The 19990-nt window shown below is 34.5% G+C and overlaps 1 protein-coding gene and 1 long non-coding RNA gene across 5 annotated transcripts; both read left to right on the forward strand.

The window, feature by feature from the left end:
* The first annotated feature begins 1728 nt into the window (after window positions 1-1728).
* Window positions 1729-13654, forward strand: LOC122008392. 4 transcript variants are annotated; one of them, XR_006119277.1, is made up of 15 exons: window positions 1756-1850; window positions 2346-2445; window positions 2590-2720; window positions 2826-2982; window positions 3065-3177; window positions 3499-3582; window positions 3657-3705; window positions 3804-3895; window positions 5409-5538; window positions 5662-5741; window positions 5808-7363; window positions 8018-8134; window positions 8214-8886; window positions 9033-9125; window positions 13150-13654. XR_006119277.1 is itself a non-coding variant. In XM_042564105.1 (13 exons), the coding sequence occupies exons 2-13, from the start codon at window positions 2353-2355 to the stop codon at window positions 8738-8740; spliced, it is 3129 nt and encodes a 1042-aa protein (XP_042420039.1). In that variant the 5' UTR covers window positions 1729-1850; window positions 2346-2352; the 3' UTR covers window positions 8741-8849. The 4 variants fall into 4 exon arrangements, 3 of the variants coding, with proteins under 3 accessions (XP_042420039.1, XP_042420040.1, XP_042420042.1); XM_042564105.1 differs by lacking the exons at window positions 9033-9125; window positions 13150-13654 and having other exon boundaries at window positions 1729-1850; window positions 8214-8849; XM_042564106.1 differs by lacking the exons at window positions 9033-9125; window positions 13150-13654 and having other exon boundaries at window positions 1731-1850; window positions 2349-2445; window positions 8214-8849.
* A 1170-nt stretch (window positions 13655-14824) lies between these two features.
* LOC122008393 lies at window positions 14825-19183 on the forward strand. The gene is made up of 3 exons (XR_006119278.1): window positions 14825-15073; window positions 15390-15483; window positions 18860-19183. It is a non-coding gene; the product is annotated as an uncharacterized LOC122008393 (long non-coding RNA).
* The last annotated feature ends 807 nt before the right edge of the window (window positions 19184-19990 follow it).

Raw genomic sequence — 19990 nt, forward strand, 5'->3', positions numbered from 1 at the left:
TTTAAGAAATTGGTGCACATGATATGGATGCATCAATTAAAAGATTTTTAGTAATTGAAATAAAGGGAAGTATATACTACTGTACTCCTTTTCCTTCATTCATTTTTTTTCCATCAATCATCTAATGGTCTGTTTAGGAGGAGGTGAGGGAAGGGGAAGGAAAGGGAAATAAGAGAAAGGGAAATTTTGAATCTCGTTTGGGAAGGAGTGAGGAAAGAGAAGGAAAGGTAAGGAAGGGTAAGCTTTAACCTTCGTTACCCATGAAAAGAAAGATTTTCTTACACCCCGAATTGGGGTGTAAGGAAGGGGAAGGGAAAATTTAAAAAATTTTATTCCAATTTTATCCCTATTCTTAATAGTTTAAGAAATATTCCAATTTCTAATTTTACTATGTCGTCGGAGTTCAATTTCCTCGTCTTCTTCACAGCTCGCTTACTGCTAGATTATTAAAGGAGAGGATCCGACACGTCTTCTAACTGAATTGAAGGGAGAAATTATTTTTATCGTCAAAATTTAAAAGGATATCTACTATTTTTTAATTTTTCCATTAAAATTTAATAAGTTTTTAAAGAATAGGAATTTTGTTATCAGTGTTATCTTTCAAATTTTTTTATTTAAGGTTTCTAAAATCATTATTTTCATTATTTCTTATTTAAGTATGATTATCATTAATTCATTGTTTTATTATAAATAGTATAAAAAAATAATTTTTTATTAAAAAAATAGTTAATTTAAATGATAATATAAAAAAATAATTTTATTATAAAAAATATCTAATTTATATTTATAAAATAAATATTAATATTATGAAAATTTTCTAATTTAAAAAGTAAGGGTATTTTTATAACTTTATCTATTTAACCTTCATTCCCCTTCCTTTCCTCCCAAACAAAGTAACACATGTTACGTTAATAAACCTTCCCTCCCTCCCAAACAAGGAGAAGTTAAATACTTTACTTTCCCTCACTTCCCCTTCCTTCCCCTTCCTTTCCCTTCCGTTAATGAACCTTCCCTCACTTCATCCAAAGAGAGGGTAAGGGGGAGTGTTAATAGATGATTGATTTGATTTAATTGTTGATTAATGAATCATTATATTTTTGTCATTTTTACTTACTCTGCCTATCTTATAAATATGATTGTTTGATAAAAAAAAATTTCTCACACTCTCTAATCATTTAGTGATTGACTATAAGTTGATTTTACTATTTATCTCCTTTTACATAATTTAAGGATCAACTATAAAAAATATTTAAAATGAATATAATTAACTTTTACTTGAAAAAAAGAAGAGAATGTCTGATAGAAATAAAATAGTAGATAATTCTTTCTTCGGCTACTATTGAATTATAACAAATAGATTATTTTATTATTAAAAAAATTTATAAACAAACCCCCATCCAATTAAATTTGAACTTGATAAAAAATTATTTATATTTATTATATATATATATAATATAAATTCAGTATCAAATAAACTTAAAAATATTAAATGTTTAAAAAATTAAACAAGTTCAAATTAAAAACTCAATAAGCTCTAACTTAATTAAACTAAATTCAAAAAAAGAAATAAAGATAAATTTGAATAATAATTTTCAGACTTAATTACCTTATAAAATAAATTTAATAATATAAAGTTTATTTAAAAAAATGTAAGGACACGTCACACCTGTGTAATTTATCAAAATAATAATTTAATAATTACATAATGACGAAAGCGAGACCAAAGATGTGAAATAAAAATCGATCCAAAGGAAAGGTTTCGCCTTCTTCTCGACCCCTTGTTCTGCTTCGTCGCTCGGTCTCCGTCCCAGACTTCCCTGCACAATCCGTCGGCTTCAAACACCCTCAACGTAATCTATCTTTCCCTCTCCGATCGTCCCGATCGGTCAATGTTTTTTTTTCTGTTGTATCGGCGTATTGGGTAGATTCACGCAGATCTGTTTGTTTTCTTAATTTTATTTGCTGGCAAGGATAATCGTACAAGATTTGATTTGAATTTCCTATTCGATTTTTCTTACCAATGCTCTGGATGAGAAGTCTTGGTTGCGTTGGATGGATCTATGGGACATTTTACTCTGCTGTGTCTGAGATTAGATTTGATTTGTTCAGGAAATCTGAATCTCGTTATGGACTGTTAATATTCAAGGTTGACTTGGTTAAAGACGATACATTTAGCCCTACGCTGCATGTGCTATCAATTTTCTTATTTATTTATTTATTTATTGCTATACATTTGTAGTGGTCGGATTTTGGAAGAAATCAGGGAGTCGTCTGCAATTTTTGTTTTTGTTTTTTGTTTTTGTTTTGTTACTGATTGATCGCTGGGAAATCATTGTTTTATGAAGTAGGACCATGAGTGAAGACGGAGAAAGGACTTGCCCTTTGTGCGCGGAGGAAATGGATTTGACTGACCAGCAGCTGAAGCCTTGCAAATGTGGATATGAGGTAAAAGTTTTGTCTAGTGTTTCCGGATTCTGAAGCTTTCTACTGGCAAGGGTTATATTGCTCCTGTTCGTGTTTTACAACCGTATTGTAATGTTATCAAGCTTTCTGCTGGCAAGGTGTCAAATTTTGCATTTTTATACACAGATATGCGTGTGGTGTTGGCACCATATAATTGAAATGGCTGAAAAGGATGACACTGAAGCTCGATGTCCTGCTTGTCGTACAGCTTATGATAAGGACAGAGTCATCAAAATGGCTTCCACTAGTTCTGAGAGGTGCTTTTTTTTGCATATGTATTCATCCTTTAATCCAACAAAACTCGTATATTTCCCAGCGCTTTACTAAGAAATGGTACAAAATATCTCTTGCACTGAGGACAGGATAATGGCTGAAGTGTCCTCTGAGAAAAAGCAAAGGTCTCAAAGAGCAAAGCCCAAGATTTCTCCAGATGCCATGAAACACCTTAGTGGTGTTAGAGTGATGCAAAAAAACCTTGTATATATAACTGGATTACCTGCCAATTTATGCAATGAAAGTGTACGTTCATTGGCATTTTCACCAGTTTTCATACATCAAATTGTGCCCTTCCCATTTATTGATAGGCTACTATTGTTGTCAGATTCTTGAGCGTAAGGAATATTTTGGTCAGCATGGTAAAGTTATAAAGATTTCAATTTCTCGTCCAGCTGGCACCTCTTCTCAGAAAATATCAAGTAACAACACATTTGGCGTGTAAGTAAATACCAAACTCTCTCTTTGATTTTTTATTTATTATGTCAATTTACCTTTATTTGGAATTCTCAATTTCTGTAGGTTTCTTGGGTCCTAACTATAATTCTTATCGAATTCACACTTTGTAAACTTTTAGTCATTTCCAGATAGTTAGGTATGCAAGTTGGTAAAGTAGTTAATAAGTTCAGCTGCTGTCAATGAGCTGTACTGTTTGTTCTTTCTGTTAGACAAGCTAAGATTATCTTGCGATTAATTTCATGCATGTAGTTTTTTAATCCTCTCTCCAGTGTAAAGCATTTACATGTAATCTCTACTGGTTAGGTACATTACATATACCAAAGAGGAGGAGGCTGTTCGATGCATACAAGCCACACACAATTATGTTCTTGAAGGTAAATCCTTGAGGTAAGCACATAACCTGATCTCTGATTTTCTGGACACATTGTTTAATATTCTTTCTAACACTTGGTTTTTCTCAGAGCATGCTTTGGCACCACGAAATATTGTCGTGCATGGTTAAGGAACACGGTATGCTAATTCTATATTTTTTTTGCTCTCAGAGGTTACTTAGTTTCAAGTTTTTCTATCTATAAGACTTCCTATTCTGAATTTTTGTATTGATTCAGATCTGCAGCAATCCTGATTGTCTGTATTTGCATGATATTGGTAGCCAGGAGGATAGCTTTACAAAAGATGAGATAATTTCAGTATATACTAGGTATCTTCCCCAATGAAGTTTTGCATGTGCTTTAAATTCTTGACTTCCTACTGCAATGAGATGTTTGTCTGTCATGATTACACCCTTGAGCTTTAGTAACCGTATCTTTGTACATTTGTCTCTCAGTTGGTAATTGCATTTATGTGCTTATTTTGAATTCACTTTGAAAATATTCAACGCCGTTTATATTTCATGTGTTTTTTGGTGGGAGCTAGACATTTGGAAAAAAAATATAGATCATATTGTTTCTGAATTATGTATGCGGTGATGCAATGTGCAACAAACTTACTACTGCAGAATCATTTGGAGGTTTTCAAAGAACCAATGGAAATAAACTTTGGAAGATCACATACTAGCAACAGGTTAAGCTATTAGTTCAGACATAATTGCGTCCATAATAACCTCCTCATTTTTTCCCTTTAATTCTTCTATGTAATCTTCATCTTTTGGGAAATCGAATTGCTTGAACTGCTCGATTCTACTCGAACCAACCTCTCCCTTCTGGTTCTATAACAGCTCTGTATTTTCATTCTTGTATCTCAGACCAGTCTAAGGAAATGTTTGACTAGTCATGAATCATAATTGAGCTAAAAGCAGCCAAGTGGGTCATTTGGTTTGACCTAGTGTATTTAGTAATATATTTGTTGGGGTTCAAGTTTGCTTTTTAAAGGTTTATAAACTAAATTCCCATAATCAGGGGTTCAATCTCATTCCAATATTGGTTTAGATGTTCTCAACAATGAATATAGGGAGTTGTACGTAGCAGTAGCAGTTTCACTTTAAAAAGTTATTTAAAGTGTATATTCTAGCATTGCCTTACCATTTGTTCTAACAATGGTCCTTAATCAAGCATTTAAACATGCATATTATTTCTTGCACATCCTAACTAATGCTGATATGTGCTCAAAGATATGCTTTGTCTAGAATGAGTGTGGTATTCCACTTTGAAAAATATGTACTGCCACTTACCCAGGTTCATCCTCATGTAGTCTCCCTTTATACTTTCAAATGAATCAATATCTTATGTAGTATTTGCTTAAGTTGCTAATGGTTAGTAACCAAGTTGGATAAGTTAAGGTGGAAATGATAACGATATGAGTAATATTACCCAGTGCCAGATTGTGTTTAAACTGCTTAGGTACATCTCATGTGGTAGTCCCCAAGTGGATGCTCTGATGTTTTCTCTAGTTTGGTCGATATGACATCAGGAAATTCTGCATGGTAAGCTAAAAAATGCTGTAGCTTACATTAATTTATTAAAGCTATCCAGTCTAAAGTGTCAGGTTGCCTATGGATTGGCTTGCTAGGAATTCACTGAAAGTTTTGAATTGTACAAGTAAATATCAAGGTTGTTTTCTCCTTGTGCCCTTTAGACGTGTAGGAGACAAGCCAACTGTTTTTCTTTTGTTTTGCTTTTTGGACACACATATTTTTAGTTTAGGGTAATGTGCCTCATTAACTTGATCCTGTAATTGTATTTAATGCATGAAGAGTTTATCTTGTGACATTGCAGGAGTACCATTCAGCAGACTTCTGTGAACAATTCACAACGACGATCAGGAAATCTGTTGCCTTCTATGGTAGATGACTTTGGTTGTTCTGGAATAGGCTCAAACAAGCATCCAGTCAAGAATTCCTGTAATGTAAACTTCTACACCTGTGGCACATGTTTACATAATTTCTTACCGTTTAAGAGACCTTATCAACATTATGCCTTTTATTCTTGCATATTTACAGCTCATTCCTTCTTCTATATATTCATACAGAATGCCTCAAGTCAAGTCAGGGGTTCTCTTCCCAATAGTAGTCTTGGGAAATCCAATGCTTTACCAGTAGCTACTTCATGGTACATTGCCTGTAAGTTAGCTTATTAGAAAGCGTTTTTTTTTATTACTATTCTGATCACTTGCAGGGGGCTTCGTGGTTTGGCTTCCAGTGTGCAATGCACTCAAACTCTTTCCAAACAGAAGGTATTAGAGACTAGCAAAAGTTCTTCTTTGCCTGCTATACCAATAGAATGTCAAAAGAAACCTTCTGCAAAACCTGATGAAGCAGTTATAATTCCAAAGGTGTCTGAAAGTAATGTAGGTGGTGCCATATCAGGATCATCAGAATTGTTGCAACTTGGTTATTGTGTAGATTCACAGTTGTCTCTACCTTTGGAGATAGCTCATTATAGTGATTGTCCTTTAATGTCTTCATGGGATGATGATACTAACGTCACATCGAAGCCTGAGGAAGAAGTGGAAGATTTGGATGACAGTTCTAGTGGGTCTGATTTTCTAAGACCGAGCACTGGGAGCCAACTGCATACTTTAGCACATTCACCTACTCAAGTTGTCCCAAATACAACTGAAATTCCTCAGGTTTCTTCAACTGGCCTATCTGTGCCTCTTGATAAAACACTTGAAGACAAGGGTATGGATTTTAGTGATGACACAATGTCAAGAAATAATACTATGCCTAGTCATGTTAGACACCACAGCAACTTTGATCCTGTTGCTATTAAGCATGATTCAGCTATTATCAATGGTGGCATACAGAGGCTGGCCTTAAGGTTTTCCTCAGTTAATGTGGACAGCTCAAAATTGAAACATTTAAAAGATTTTGGTAAACATCAGACTTTGCTCTCTAATATCTCTTCAGTTGTGTTGCCATCAAGTCAAGATTTTGATTCAGCCCCTGTGTCATTGAGCATGGATGAACCAACTGATTCTGTTCCACAAAAGAAACAGTTGGTATCTCTAATGAATGATATGGAAGATCTGTTGAAAGTGCATAACATTCAGCCTTTCTCTTATCTAAATCACCAGGATGACATTGAAGATTCTTCTATTTCTACTTCCTCGTGTAATGGGCTTGGTAATAAACAACCAATAGTTGTTGACAGCTCTCTGGACTTGGATAGGAGGCTGGAGATGGCCAATGGCTCCTTTGGTGGCAAAGATTTTGTTGTACACAATGGGCACAGAGAGGATGATGTAAACATAAATACTTCAAAGAGGAATACCTCAGGGAATCCTGGGTACAACTTCAGGGAAGAAAATATGAAATTAGGACAGATTGATCTAACTAGCGCTAACAGTGATGTCTATGTAGATGAAACCAGAGAGAGTATTATTATTTCAGACATTTTGTCACTGGACTTTGATCCATGGGATGATTCAATATCATCAAGTAACACTTTGGCTAAGCTACTGGGTGAAACACAAAAGCAAGATGCATTTAACATATCCAGTTCATTGAAAAGTTCAAGCAATAACCAGTCAAGATTTTCCTTTGCCAGGAAAGAAAATCAATCAAGTCTTCTTGAATCTCCTGTTAGAGAAACTACTGGCACTCAAAGGCTTTGCTCCTCATTAAACTCATACAAAGATAGTTTCCCCATTGGATTTCAGTTCAATGGTTCTCAGGGTCCTTGTATTAGCAAAAATGGTGAAAATTCATCTGATAGGTGTAACAGTTCTGGTACGACTTTTTCTTATTAGTTTCTACACTCGCATTTATAAATGTTTGTCATATTAAACATTTTTGATGTGCAGTTATTTGTTTGCTATCATTATTATTTTCCTTTTTTTTCCATTTAAGTCCTTCAATTCTAATTGCACCTTATTTACATTTGTATTGGTTGTATAATACCTTTTGTTCTTACTATTTTTACATGGAACCACTCATTTTCACTAGTTAAAAGTAGAATAACTTCCTGTGATGTTTTCAAAAGCAGTCCAAATCAAACTAGAGGGATGTTAGATAGTTATATTTTAAACAACCCACTTATGACACACTTAACATGATAATACGAGAATTGCCAGCCCTTCAAGGGTGCATGTTCAAAGTTGTCCACTGTAATAACCAATTGTTTATGCAATTCTTAATCTAAAATGAAGATAATATTTCACTTGTTATTAATCTGCTTGTATCTATGGTTTACATCTGAAGTAGTGGATTGTGTTAATTATACTGATTAGGTTGTTTATCTAATTCTTGTATCCATTTTCTGAAACCAATTTCCCAATTTCTTCAATGCTTTGCCTTTTCAATGTTATTGCAAGTTTACTTTTTCTAATTTTGTCTCTGGTATCTTCATTTTATCTATTGAAAATCCTTATTTATTGATTGAAGGTGTTGTGAGGGCCAACATGGCAGTTCCACCTGGATTCGTAGCCACAACCAGAGCACCTCCTCCGGGGTTTTCTTCTCAAAATAGATTTAACCAGGCATACGAGACGGCCAGCTCAGGTTTGTACATTCTGTTATCTTACTATTCTACTCTTGTAATTTTTGCTTTGTGGAATTCATAGGCAAGGCTTTTCTTCAGGTGAAAATCATTACCAATCACATTCAGTTGGTTATTCCGGTGATCTGGAGTTCCTTGATCCTGCAATATTGGCTATCGGGAAGAGTCAGATACCTGTTGAGTCAAATAACTCTATATTGAGATTGAATTCATCATTTCCTTCCCAATTTATCAATTCTGTTGGTGATCAGAGACTTCACCTAATGTCTCAGCAGGCCATTTCTTCTCATCAGAACATGAGCATGCCCAATCATCTGGGGGAAACATACTCGTTAAATGATGCTTTTAATGCATCACAACTTTTAGTGCAAAGACATACAGCGCTTTCTCCATTACCGCAGTTGCCCTTCGGGCAACCAAGAAGCACAGTCTACTCAAATAACCATTGGGATGCCTGGAGCAGCATGCTTATTGGCACTAATCTCAACATGGGCGAGGTTGTCAGAAATGATAGAATTGGCCTCAGTGCCCATTATAGAAGCACTGATGAAAACAAGATCCACATTCCAAGTGCTGGTGATCTGTACAACCGAGCATTTGGATTGTGAACTTGTGCCACCGAGCTGTCACCTCTTTAGTGAATGAGTCACGGATCTTGGATGCACGGTTTGGCTCTTGGGAGATGAAATGGGTCATAGGTTTTCAGTGTAAAGTAAAGAACAACAACAGCCTGGAATACCACTTTCACTAACAGGTATATGAATTTACCATTAGAAGATTATTTGATATTACTTATGAGGACCCCATTCAAACCTTTAACATTATGTTAAAAGTTTTTCCTGATTCTTCTGAGTTTCATGAGTAAAAAAAACTTGTTCATTCTCTCATAATTCATGGCAGGAAGGCCTCGGCTTTCATGATGCTTTCCTCCAGTGTGACCCTGCTATCGAATCTCAAACACGGAGGCATTGCAGAAGGGGCCTTCTTTTGACTGTATGTACTTACTCAAACATAACTTCTTCCTATACAGCAATATGTCTTCGAAGACTCGTGTAAATATACACATGTTTTATCGGTTTCTTTCAAAAAAATTATTTTCCAAAAATGCCATTATTTTTCTGGTATCAGCGTATTGTTTTGAGTAGCAAGTGTTGGGTTTTGATCCAAATTATATGATGAAGTTCATAAATTAATGAAATATTTTCTTAGTTTACTTGTGCATTCCATATAAATTTATAAAATTAATGTACATGCATTCATGAAAAAGATATAGAAAATTGGTGCACCTTTGTTATATTAAAGTAAATGTCTCTTATGTAAATATATGAAATTGATAAAGGGTAGCTCGGTAAGCTCTCGTCAATATAGATCCCGAAGAAGAGTCTTGTACACAATTTTATCCTTCCGTGTAAGAGGTGTAAGAGGTTGTTTTTGTGACTTGAATCCACGGCAACAACTTTACCGGGTTTCCATTCAAATATATAAAATTGATATGCCTACTAAATTGCTAGTGAAATTTTTAGTTTTGTATTTATTTATGTATTTTTAGATTTAGGTAGATAATTGGCTGGAGGTGAAGAGGTAGTTCTGTTTACTTTGAAGGATGGAGATGGATTGTACAAGAGTTAGGATAGTTTTTTCTTTGTTTATTTGAAATAAAATTAGTGCAAGAATGAAATTCCAATCCATCTCCATATGTGGATTGAATTCGGTCAGATTTTTGATCCACTCAAAATGAAACAATATTTCCTTCCCTTGTGAGCATGCCCATTGCCACTTGCCACGAACGCATTGACAAACTTGCTGCTCGATCGTGGCTGGTTTGGGGCAGTCGCCTGGTTGCAAGTTTGCAGCCTCCTTGGAAGCTCACAGCCAAGCTCGAGCTTGGAACCTACTTGCGGGCTCATGGTTAGGCCAAGCCATGAGCTCACAGCTCGGGAGTTTGCAGCGGGCGTTGATCATAAGATTACAGTCTGCTTGCGTGCTCGATGGCTACTTGGTGTTAAGCTCGCCCATCATTTCTTTCCTTCTTTTTCAGTATAACTAGACTAATCCTTTTTTATTTAATTTTCTGTGGGGCAAAAGTGGCGCTCTGTTTTTTACGGAATCGTGAAAGAGACTATTTAGATTTTATATCAAACGGGTGCCTCACTTTTGTACGCTTACCGATCAGTCCCCAATCTATATTTGGCCGTGTTTGGTTAGTTTCCATATCGGTTCATGTTGAAACCCTAAACCGTTGGGTGGGCTGGAAAAAAAAAACCCAATACATTTAGGGGGCGTTTGGTTCTCTCCTAGGAATTGGAATGAGAATGGATATCATAGTATTATGAAATGGGAATGAGTATGAGCTTGGGTATCATTCTTAAAAATGATATTTGGTTAGTTAAATATTTTCAATCGGAATGAACCTAAATTTCCTTATTTACCCTTATAAGAAAATAAGAAAAAAAATTAGATGAGAGAGAGTTGAATGTGAGAGAAACATATGATGAGAGAGAATGATGAGAGAGAAAGTATGATGAAGAGAGAAAATATAATGAGAGAAAATAAGGAGAGAGTGCATGATAGGAGAGATTGAAAAGAGAAAAAGTATGATGAGAGAGAAAGTGTGCTGAGAGAGAAAGAGTGATGGCAAAATGAAGAGAGAGAAAGTATTATGAGGAAAAAATGAAAGAGTGAGGAGAGAGAAAGTACTATGAGAGAGAAAGTGGGTTGAGAGAAAAAGCATGGTGGGAAAAAATGAAGAGAAAGAAAGTATGATGAGAGAAAATGAGAGACTGAGAAGAGAGAAAGTATGTTGAAAGAGAAAGAGTGATGGAAAAAATGAAGAGAGAGAAAATATTATGAGAGAAAATGAAAAAGTGAGGAGAGAGAAAGTATGATGAGAGGGAGAGTGTGAGTTGAGAGAGAAAGAGTGATGGGAAAAAATGAAGAGAGAGAAAGTGTGATGAGAGAAAATGAGAGACTGGGGAGAGAGAAAGTATGATGAGAGAGAAAGTGTGCTGAAAGAGAAAGTATGATTAGAAAAAATAAAGAGAGAGAGTGTGATGAGAGAGAAAGTGTGATGAGAGAAAATGAGGGAGAGAGAGTATGCTAAGAGAGATTGAGGAGAGAGAAAGTATGATGAGAGAGAAAGTATGATAAAAAAAATAAGGAGAAAGTGTGTAATGGGAGAGAAAGTGTGATGGAAGAGAATGAAGAGAGAAAAAATGAGGAGAGAGAGTGTATGATGGGAGAGAATATAGAGAGAAAATGATAGAGAATGTGTGATGAGAGAGAATGAGGAGAGAGAAAGTATGTTGAGAGAGAAAGTGTGATGATAAAATAAGGAGAGATAAAATATGATGAGAGAGAATAAGGAGAGAGAGTGTGAAATTAAAAAAAAATTGAACAAATATACTAAGGGTATTGTTGTCTAAAACTTAATTCACATTTCTATTCCATGAAAACCCAAGGGAGGGGGTGGGTTTCATCCATACCCAAGTTTTTGGGTTTCATTCCAAAATTTTGATTCCATTCCCATCAACCAAACACAAGGTTTGGGAATGAATCCATTCCCTCATTCCCAAACCCATAAACCAAACGCCACCTTAATATTTTGTGTTGTTCAAAATCCAAACATTTCAAATCCTCCTTTGAAATCCCTTGTCCTCCCTTCATCGTCTTCGCCGATCAACTCCACTGCACCGCTCGGCCGCCTCCAAAGCTTCCTCTGTCGTATGTATTTCGGATTTAGGGTTTAGTTGGATTTTTCTCCTTGTATGCATTTAAGGTTTAGATCTTTGTGTAAGTTTTGTTTCCATTCGAGTGCCCGAACATCTGTCCTCTATAGTATACATCCAACTACAATTGTTGTAGTAGATACTAGCTATGAAATTTGTAGTTGTTACAACGTTCTGGTATGTTGTTTAAGCATGTTATAGCAACTACCGAATCATAGCTACTATAAGGTTCCATTCGTAGCACATTTTAACAGATACCTAATCGTAGCTGCTACAACATTATGGTCTAAGCACGTTATAGCAATTACGATTCGATAGGTGTTACAATGTGCTTAGATCACATACCATAACGTCGTAGTAGTTACAAAATCATAGCTATTACATCGCGTATCCTCAACAGAACTAGCTGATATATCATATCATTTTATTGTTCAAAACTAAATTGTAACGTATCACTAAAATATTACATATCTGTTTTACAAAATTAAATGGCGTCTCGTGCTTCAACCTCACACAGAAGCTTTACTTCTCGTGCATATTATACAAAAATACAATGAAAAAGTAACATCCTCTAATTTAAGTCTTTCATATCAACAATACAACTAAATGATTGACGGATAAAGGCGATAAGTATAAGCCCATTTGCCTAAGTCCTAGACATACCGGATAATGCAAACATCAGAGACATTGTACAAAATATGTTTGACAATTGAGACTATTAAACTAAGTGTTTCATCTTTCAAAATCATTAGAAGATTATATTCATAAGAAAAGATGTTGTATTGATTTTAGGACTTCCAGACCACGACGATGAAGTTTCTTTGCATTGGATGTGCGCTTTACCCTACTTTACCTTCAACATTTCATAAATCGGGATTGTTCAAAGATGGAACTAAAGAACAAGCTGATCAACATCAGCAAACAATCATCTCCTAAATCTAATCTTTCGTTTTATCAATTTTTATTTTGTGTTTTTTTTTATTTGCGTGTTATTTTCTACTAATAATAGTATATCTAGACTATCAGTACTATCATTAGTTGATTTTGTAGACGATTTTGAAAATTTAGGTAGACATAATTTGTGTAAGGTTGTTTATGACTATGACCTCATAAATGGAAGTCATTAGTATGATGCTCTCACATAGGCTCAAGCCAGAGGGCCTTGAGGGAAATCAAACTCTAATGTTTAAACGATCTGCACAACTACTTGTTGTAAATTATTAAATTTTGTTGTAACTTTAGTTATGTATGTCATTCATTCAAAATTTATAAAAATTCTTGTTATATTGCAGGTTTGAATGTGTGAACATATCAGAATCATACAAGAACCATGTCATTCCAAGAATATGTCAATGGAAGTGGATAACCTCACGTGTAGAAAGAATAAAGAGAATGATTGAACAACTACCTTATCAATTGATTCCCTAGTAGATGTTGTAGAGCAAATTGATGATCAAATTGCTTAGAACTTTGCCACTGTTTTTTTCCGAGCAAGCAGAGGATGTTCAGGATCAAGCTGCATATGATGTTCAAGAGCATGTATTAAAGGATGTTCAAAAGCAAGTTGAATGTCGATTATGCAAAGTAAAAGATGAACAATTTGCTGAGATACTTTGGTTGTGTCCAAGAACAAGCTAATTGAAGAAGAGGCAAAAATAAAGGAACTTGTTGATTTATTGGAGAGGAGTGTCAGTAATTATGAAATTAGCATTGTTGAGAAGGACAAGATTATAATTGAAAAGAATAGAATATTAGTTGTAAAAGACAGGTCTGTTATCCCAATATCTTTATTCTTCTAAAAATACATTTTCACTTACTGAATAAATACATAGATAAATATGCGATTGAGGAATTACCAATAAAAAAAATTAACTATAGTCAATCGTACCTTCAAGATTTTAGATTTTTCATTGACAATCTCAGCATATAGTTGATTTGATGAAGTAGTGGCAGATTTGTTTGATGGGACATGGACTTTTCCCTTTCTCTTTCCCTATAGTCATCCCTTGTTTACTATCAGTTCTTTTTCTTTTATGTGCTTGTTCAATTTTAAGAGTCGGTCGTGATCCAAAAGTCTTTCTAGTACACTTCTTTATCCTTGTATTTCTTAGCGGATTGGACCCTATGACTTCTTTATCTGGGGTATGGGTTGCTCGTGGTTCTTCATATACCTTGCTCTCCAATAGACTATGGAGCTCTGTTATTTTATTTTCTTATTCAGTTATGAATTAAAGCTCAATCAATTAAAGTGACTTAGTTGATAACGTAGTTCTATAAGTATGGATTACTAAGACAATGATGAGTAATTTGTTTATGTCTCAATAAGTGTATTGTTAAAACCAGGTTAATACTGTTTTCATTACTTACATGCTGTATTGAGAATAATACATTTCAATGTTAAATTTTACTATTAGCAGTGAAACATGTTAGAACCACCTACATGTTTGAAAATTGTTATATCACATAATTTTCATAGCTGCTACAAATGTAGCCGCTATGCATATTATTCTATTATAATAATAGTGATTTTTTTTATTTTATAATTTATCATATTATTTTTGTTTATGTAGGGTTACAATGCTTCTAGTACAGTTCAAATCAATTTTTGTATTATATATGAAATTTTTTATGGCAGTATTTGATTGAGCTCAATACATCCATGGCGATTTCATAAATGCATATTTTACAATTATGATAAATGAAACCAAACACCTCCAACACACCTTATGATCCATTCATATTTTGTGGGGTTGAATTTGTTGCGAGTATTTGACTAACAAAACTAATCTTAATTTTTCTTGCATATATTCCACTGATAATTGTTTTCTTTACACATGACATGTTTTTAATGAAGCATGTCCAAGTATTTCAACAAACCATGGAGACTAACGAAGATATATCTTCTGTCATCTTAATAATGAAGATGATCATTGACATCTATTGGTTATAGATCTCGAGGTAGGTCAATTTATTCATTATAATTCTCTTGGTGCTACAGAAAATTACACTTCTATGTTTTAGCAAACTGTAACTATTCAGTTTTATATTCTATTATAATAAACTTTTGATATGTATTTATTACTAATGCCATTTATGTGTAGGTGTCATTTTTTGAATATGCATAAGTCATACTTTCCCAATTGGCATCCAGGCTTAGCATCTATTTCCTAGAGAGTTTAATGAGATTCGGTTAAATGACCCAACACAAGTTAAATCGTAAGTATTTGTTTATGTTTCATATTCCTGATTGCAATTAGATTCTTAGGCCCTATTTGGTATGGTGGATTATGATAGGATTATGAGTTAAATCCATGTTTAACTAGTTTTTAAAAAACCAATGATAACTACAGAGCCTGATTAAAACACTGTAGCAGTTGGAAAATCAATCACACTTCGAAGAAGGTATTAATAATCCCAAATTAAACAGTAACCCTGATAACGAGTTAAAAGGACCTTTTTACCTTTTGCCCTACAACAAAACTGAAACATACCTTTTGCTCGTCTTCTCATCTTCTCATTTCTATTCCGGCAGCACAAAAGTGTGGAGAAACAATCTCTGGGTGGATTCAAATGTTGCGACGCCTCTTCGGTGCGCTTGATCTCTACAAAATCTACTAGTTTTAAAGGTATCTGATCATTGTTATTATTTGTTGTCTCACATTCTTTGCTACTACAGTGTTATTTTTGTGTACTTGTTTGACCTTTTTTTTCCATTTCATTGTTCAGATTTTTATTGTTTTGGACGAAGTCCAATGGGTTGTCCACTAAACTTTCTTGAGTGAATCTAAGATAGCATCTTAGATATTGCTGGGTTTTTAATATTAAAATTTCCAATATCGAGTTGTTAACTTATTGCTTGTTGAGTTTGAGTTGTTGCTAGTGAGATTGGATCGTTCGTTAGTGGGTAAGATGTAAGATGATTTTAATGTAATGAGAGTTTCATTTTTTTCATAGGGTATATCATATGTTCGTGGTGTTCGAATCACTCGTTATGTTGGATCATTTGTCAAGACTCATATGTTTCTTCGAATTATCTTGGTGGTTGGTGAGAAAGTTTAGTGGACAAGACGGTAGGGTTTATCTTTGGAAGATGGACATTAGACGTAGAAACATCGTACTTCTTGTGGTGCTGCACCAAATGCTTTGTTAAAATATTTTGCTGTTATGTCTTTTAACTCGACATTAGATGAGATTACTTGAGAAGTGACATCGAGAACCTCGTACAACACCAACCTCATACACCTTAACACAAAGAATTAATGTGCAATTGAGTCATTTGCATAGGATTGTTGAAGTAGGAGATGTTTAATGTGTGGTAAACTTGAGGATGGATTGGAATGCATTTGCACAGTTGTGTTACTTGCTAACAACTATTGTAGGGCTAGTAGATTCTAAATATGTATGAATTCAAGAGAAGGTAACCATGTTTCTATCTATATTGGCGCATCATAAAAAAAATCGAGTTATTGGCCATGATTATATACACAATGGACAGACAATTAGCACATATTTCTATGAAGTTATGCGATAAATTCTGAAATTACATCCAATACTATTAGTGAAGTTTGGGCCTGTGGATGACAGTTGCACCAATGAAAGTTGGAAATGGTTCAATGTAATATATCGAATCCTTTTTATTATTTTATGAGTTTTTGTTGATGAATGTATTATTAATATAAGGATAGTAACATAACATTATTATTTGCATTATAATTTATTTCAAGGATGTCTTGGTGCCTTGGATGGACCATATATCCCCGTACATGTTCCAATATGAGATAAGACAAAATATAGAATAAGAAAAGGTACTATTGGGATTAATGTTTTGGGGGTTTGCGACCGCGATATGAACTTTATCTATGTGCTTATTGGGTGGGAGGGATCCGCAGCAGATGCTAGAGTTCTGAGAGATGCATTCACTCGTGATGATTCAGTAAAAGTTCCAAGAGGTGATGTAACCACTTGTGTATCCTTTTTGGTTGAATTAGCAGAAAAATATTACAAAAAGAGTTCCTAAATAGTGCAAACGTAATATTTACCTATTAATGCAAGGTGTTGTTATCTATGTGATAATAGTTACACAAATATTGAGCGATTCTTGACTCTATATAGGCGAGTAAGATATCATATGGATGCTTGGGGCAACCATGCAATCGAACCATAAAATTACAAGGAATTATTTAATTAGAGGCACTCTCAAGCTCGCAATGTCATTGAAAGAATGTTTGGGTTACTAAAAAAGAGATGAGCTATCCTTCGAAGTCAATCCTTCTACCCCTTGAAAGTACAAAGCAAAATCATAATGACTTATATTTTATTACACAATTTCATCCGATCACAGATGCCAGCTGATTCTATGGAAGAGTCGATGAGGATGTTGGTAGCCCGGGTCATGACACAGAAGATGATTATATAACCAGTTTTGACTCCTCAAACGATTGAGATACTTAGAGAGATAACTTTGCAATGTTATTATGGAACAATTAATAATAATAATTAATTGATTGATGTATTTCAAATTTTAGTCACTTTATTTTGCTAGATATGTATTACTGTCCTTTGTGGATTCTATGTTTATTATTTTATGATATTATCTACTGATGTATGAATTACATGATAGTTATAATATTATATTTTTTTTTCTTTGCCTATTCCACGTGCTGCATATTTGTCAACATACTTCACACATCTCATATCTTTTTTTATAGGAATAAGAGGTTATTTGCTGGGTAGCTATGAATAGTGGATCAATATCCGAAACTCTAGTTGGAAAAGGCAAGAAAGCAAAAAAAAACACGACGTAACTAGAGTGCCCATGAAGAAGAAGTTTCAATTCAAGCCTTAAAAGATGTTATCAACAAGGTATGGAAAAGTGAGAATGGATTTAGAGCTGAGTGTTTGACTTTATTAGAAAATGCAATACGGGCAACAATCCTAAAGACAAATATATGTGGAAATCCACATATAAACTCAAAAGTATATGTGTGGAAGAAAACACATGGTACTTTAGTCACGATATTATCCAAAAGTAGAGTATGGTGGAATGATACTACACAACCATTGAGGCTACTGACGAAGCATGGGAAGCAATCATTTAGGTATTTTATGTAAGCATGCTTCAATGATTTCAACAATGCTGTGTAGTTAATTAGTTACCTAATTCTTGCAGTCAGACCACACCGCACAATCAATGAAGCACAAACAGTTACCTTAGTATTAGGATTGGTGTGAAATTTTTAGAAATGACCGGGCAATAGGTGAACATGCCGAGACCTTTATATCAACCCTCCAGGATGTCCTTAACATGGATTACAAAGTAGCAAATGACACAGCGGGTGGTGGTAATTATATATCCAATGGTGTTGAAGGGGATGGCGAGTCAATGTCTGCAACGCACACTTTGTCTTTTAAACCAAGTATAGGTGCAACCTCCAATAGTAAGAAACGAAAGCACGTGAATAAAGGTGATGATGCTATAGTTGAAGCCATCAACAACCTCGCTGCCATAACCAAGGACACAATGAAGGATTCGATCAAAGAGCTAGCAACAGAGGAGAAGATATCAAATGCACAGGAGAAGGTATTGAATGCCTTGATGGTGATAATAGAGCTAACGGGTTGTTGAGTTGTTGGCAGACAACTATACCAAGTTATCACTGTTCTTGCACCTCAATGATAAGGGAAAGCTAAGTTTAGCCAAGAGGTTGTTGCGCGGAGGTTAACAGTTTGGATGTGTGGATAGGTACTAATTTTGCTAATATTAAGAACTTTTGTGCCTTTTTGGATTCCTTAGTTGGATATATTTCTAACTTATGACTTTTTGAATGCTCACTATGATAACTTGCTAAGACTTTGTAATTTATGAATGGTAATGTAAGAATTACAATATGGATGTTGTTTATGTTAAGTAATGCACAATGTAAGTTCATGGCATTAATATCAAATTATTTATGTGATCTCTTTTGTGCTTGATAGTTTTAACTCATGAAGCTTTGTTAGCAGGTTTGATGGCTATGGAAGTCATTTATCTTATGGATCGGGATTATCTTGTCTTGTTTGCTGGATTTGTTTATCTCTTTGGAGGGTTTCTTCCCTCCAATTGCCATATTGTGATTGGTCCAGGTGGTATGTTGACAGATTGGTGGAATGACTAGTTTGCGTGATATTTTGTGGGTGTTTCATGTTATGTTTGAAGAGGATAAAACAGTGCAGTTTTCTGTTATCTGTTTTCTGTTATGTTTTGTGGGATTTTTTTTAATTGTTTGGCAAGGCACTTGTGGAAATTGTGCTTTATGATGGATTTTTTTTTGGCGATTGGGTGTGTTGAAAACTCTTGGCCACTTGTGGTATATGCTGAATTTTGTTAAGTTCAACATGGTTGCAATGAGTTATCTGATGGTGCAAAAATTCTAAATGGGGAGTTTTTGTTGCTTAGTTTGTATATGTTTTTGACTAATACTCGTGGTTGCAAAGGGGGGAGGAAATGGTTGTGTAGTGTAAAGTTGTTAGAGTTTGGTTTTAATTATCTTGAGAGATTATTGTAAAGCAGTTAAGAGTCTTTGTAAATAAGCTATATTAGAAGGTTAGGTTTGGTCCCCATTCTAGTATGGTTTCTTTCTATTTGAATTATATAAAAAATTGTTTCATTATGCAGCAACATGATGAAACAAATTTGTTTAGTCAATCTGGAAGAGATGGTAGTAAGTCACAGATTGCTGGTAAATCACAGTTCATGCCGTGATCTAAAGCCTTTCCTAGCATATGCTTATTTGGCTTCTGTTAACATGATATATGAATTATAAAGGAGCATGCAGCCATGCTCACATACGTTCTATTGGCATATTGGAAGAAGGTTGCTTTAATATTAAATCTAAGCAAGAGAATGACAAGAGCTGCCAAAATCCATCCTCCAAAAAATGATTGTCTTGCTTATGCTTACACCACCAACAAATACCATGGATTCTTCAAGAGAAAAATCGTTACTTCGTTTGAATGTGACTTTATACAGTTTGAATGGACTGATGGCTTTTATGCTCCACTTGACTGTATTAATATGTCAAAGTATTGAATGCTCACCATACCAAGTTTTCCATAACATAAGTACACATAACAAGTCCAACAGAAGAGTACACA

This window comes from Zingiber officinale, chromosome 8A (assembly GCF_018446385.1).
Source record: "Zingiber officinale cultivar Zhangliang chromosome 8A, Zo_v1.1, whole genome shotgun sequence".
Classification (NCBI taxonomy): Eukaryota; Viridiplantae; Streptophyta; class Magnoliopsida; order Zingiberales; family Zingiberaceae; genus Zingiber; species Zingiber officinale.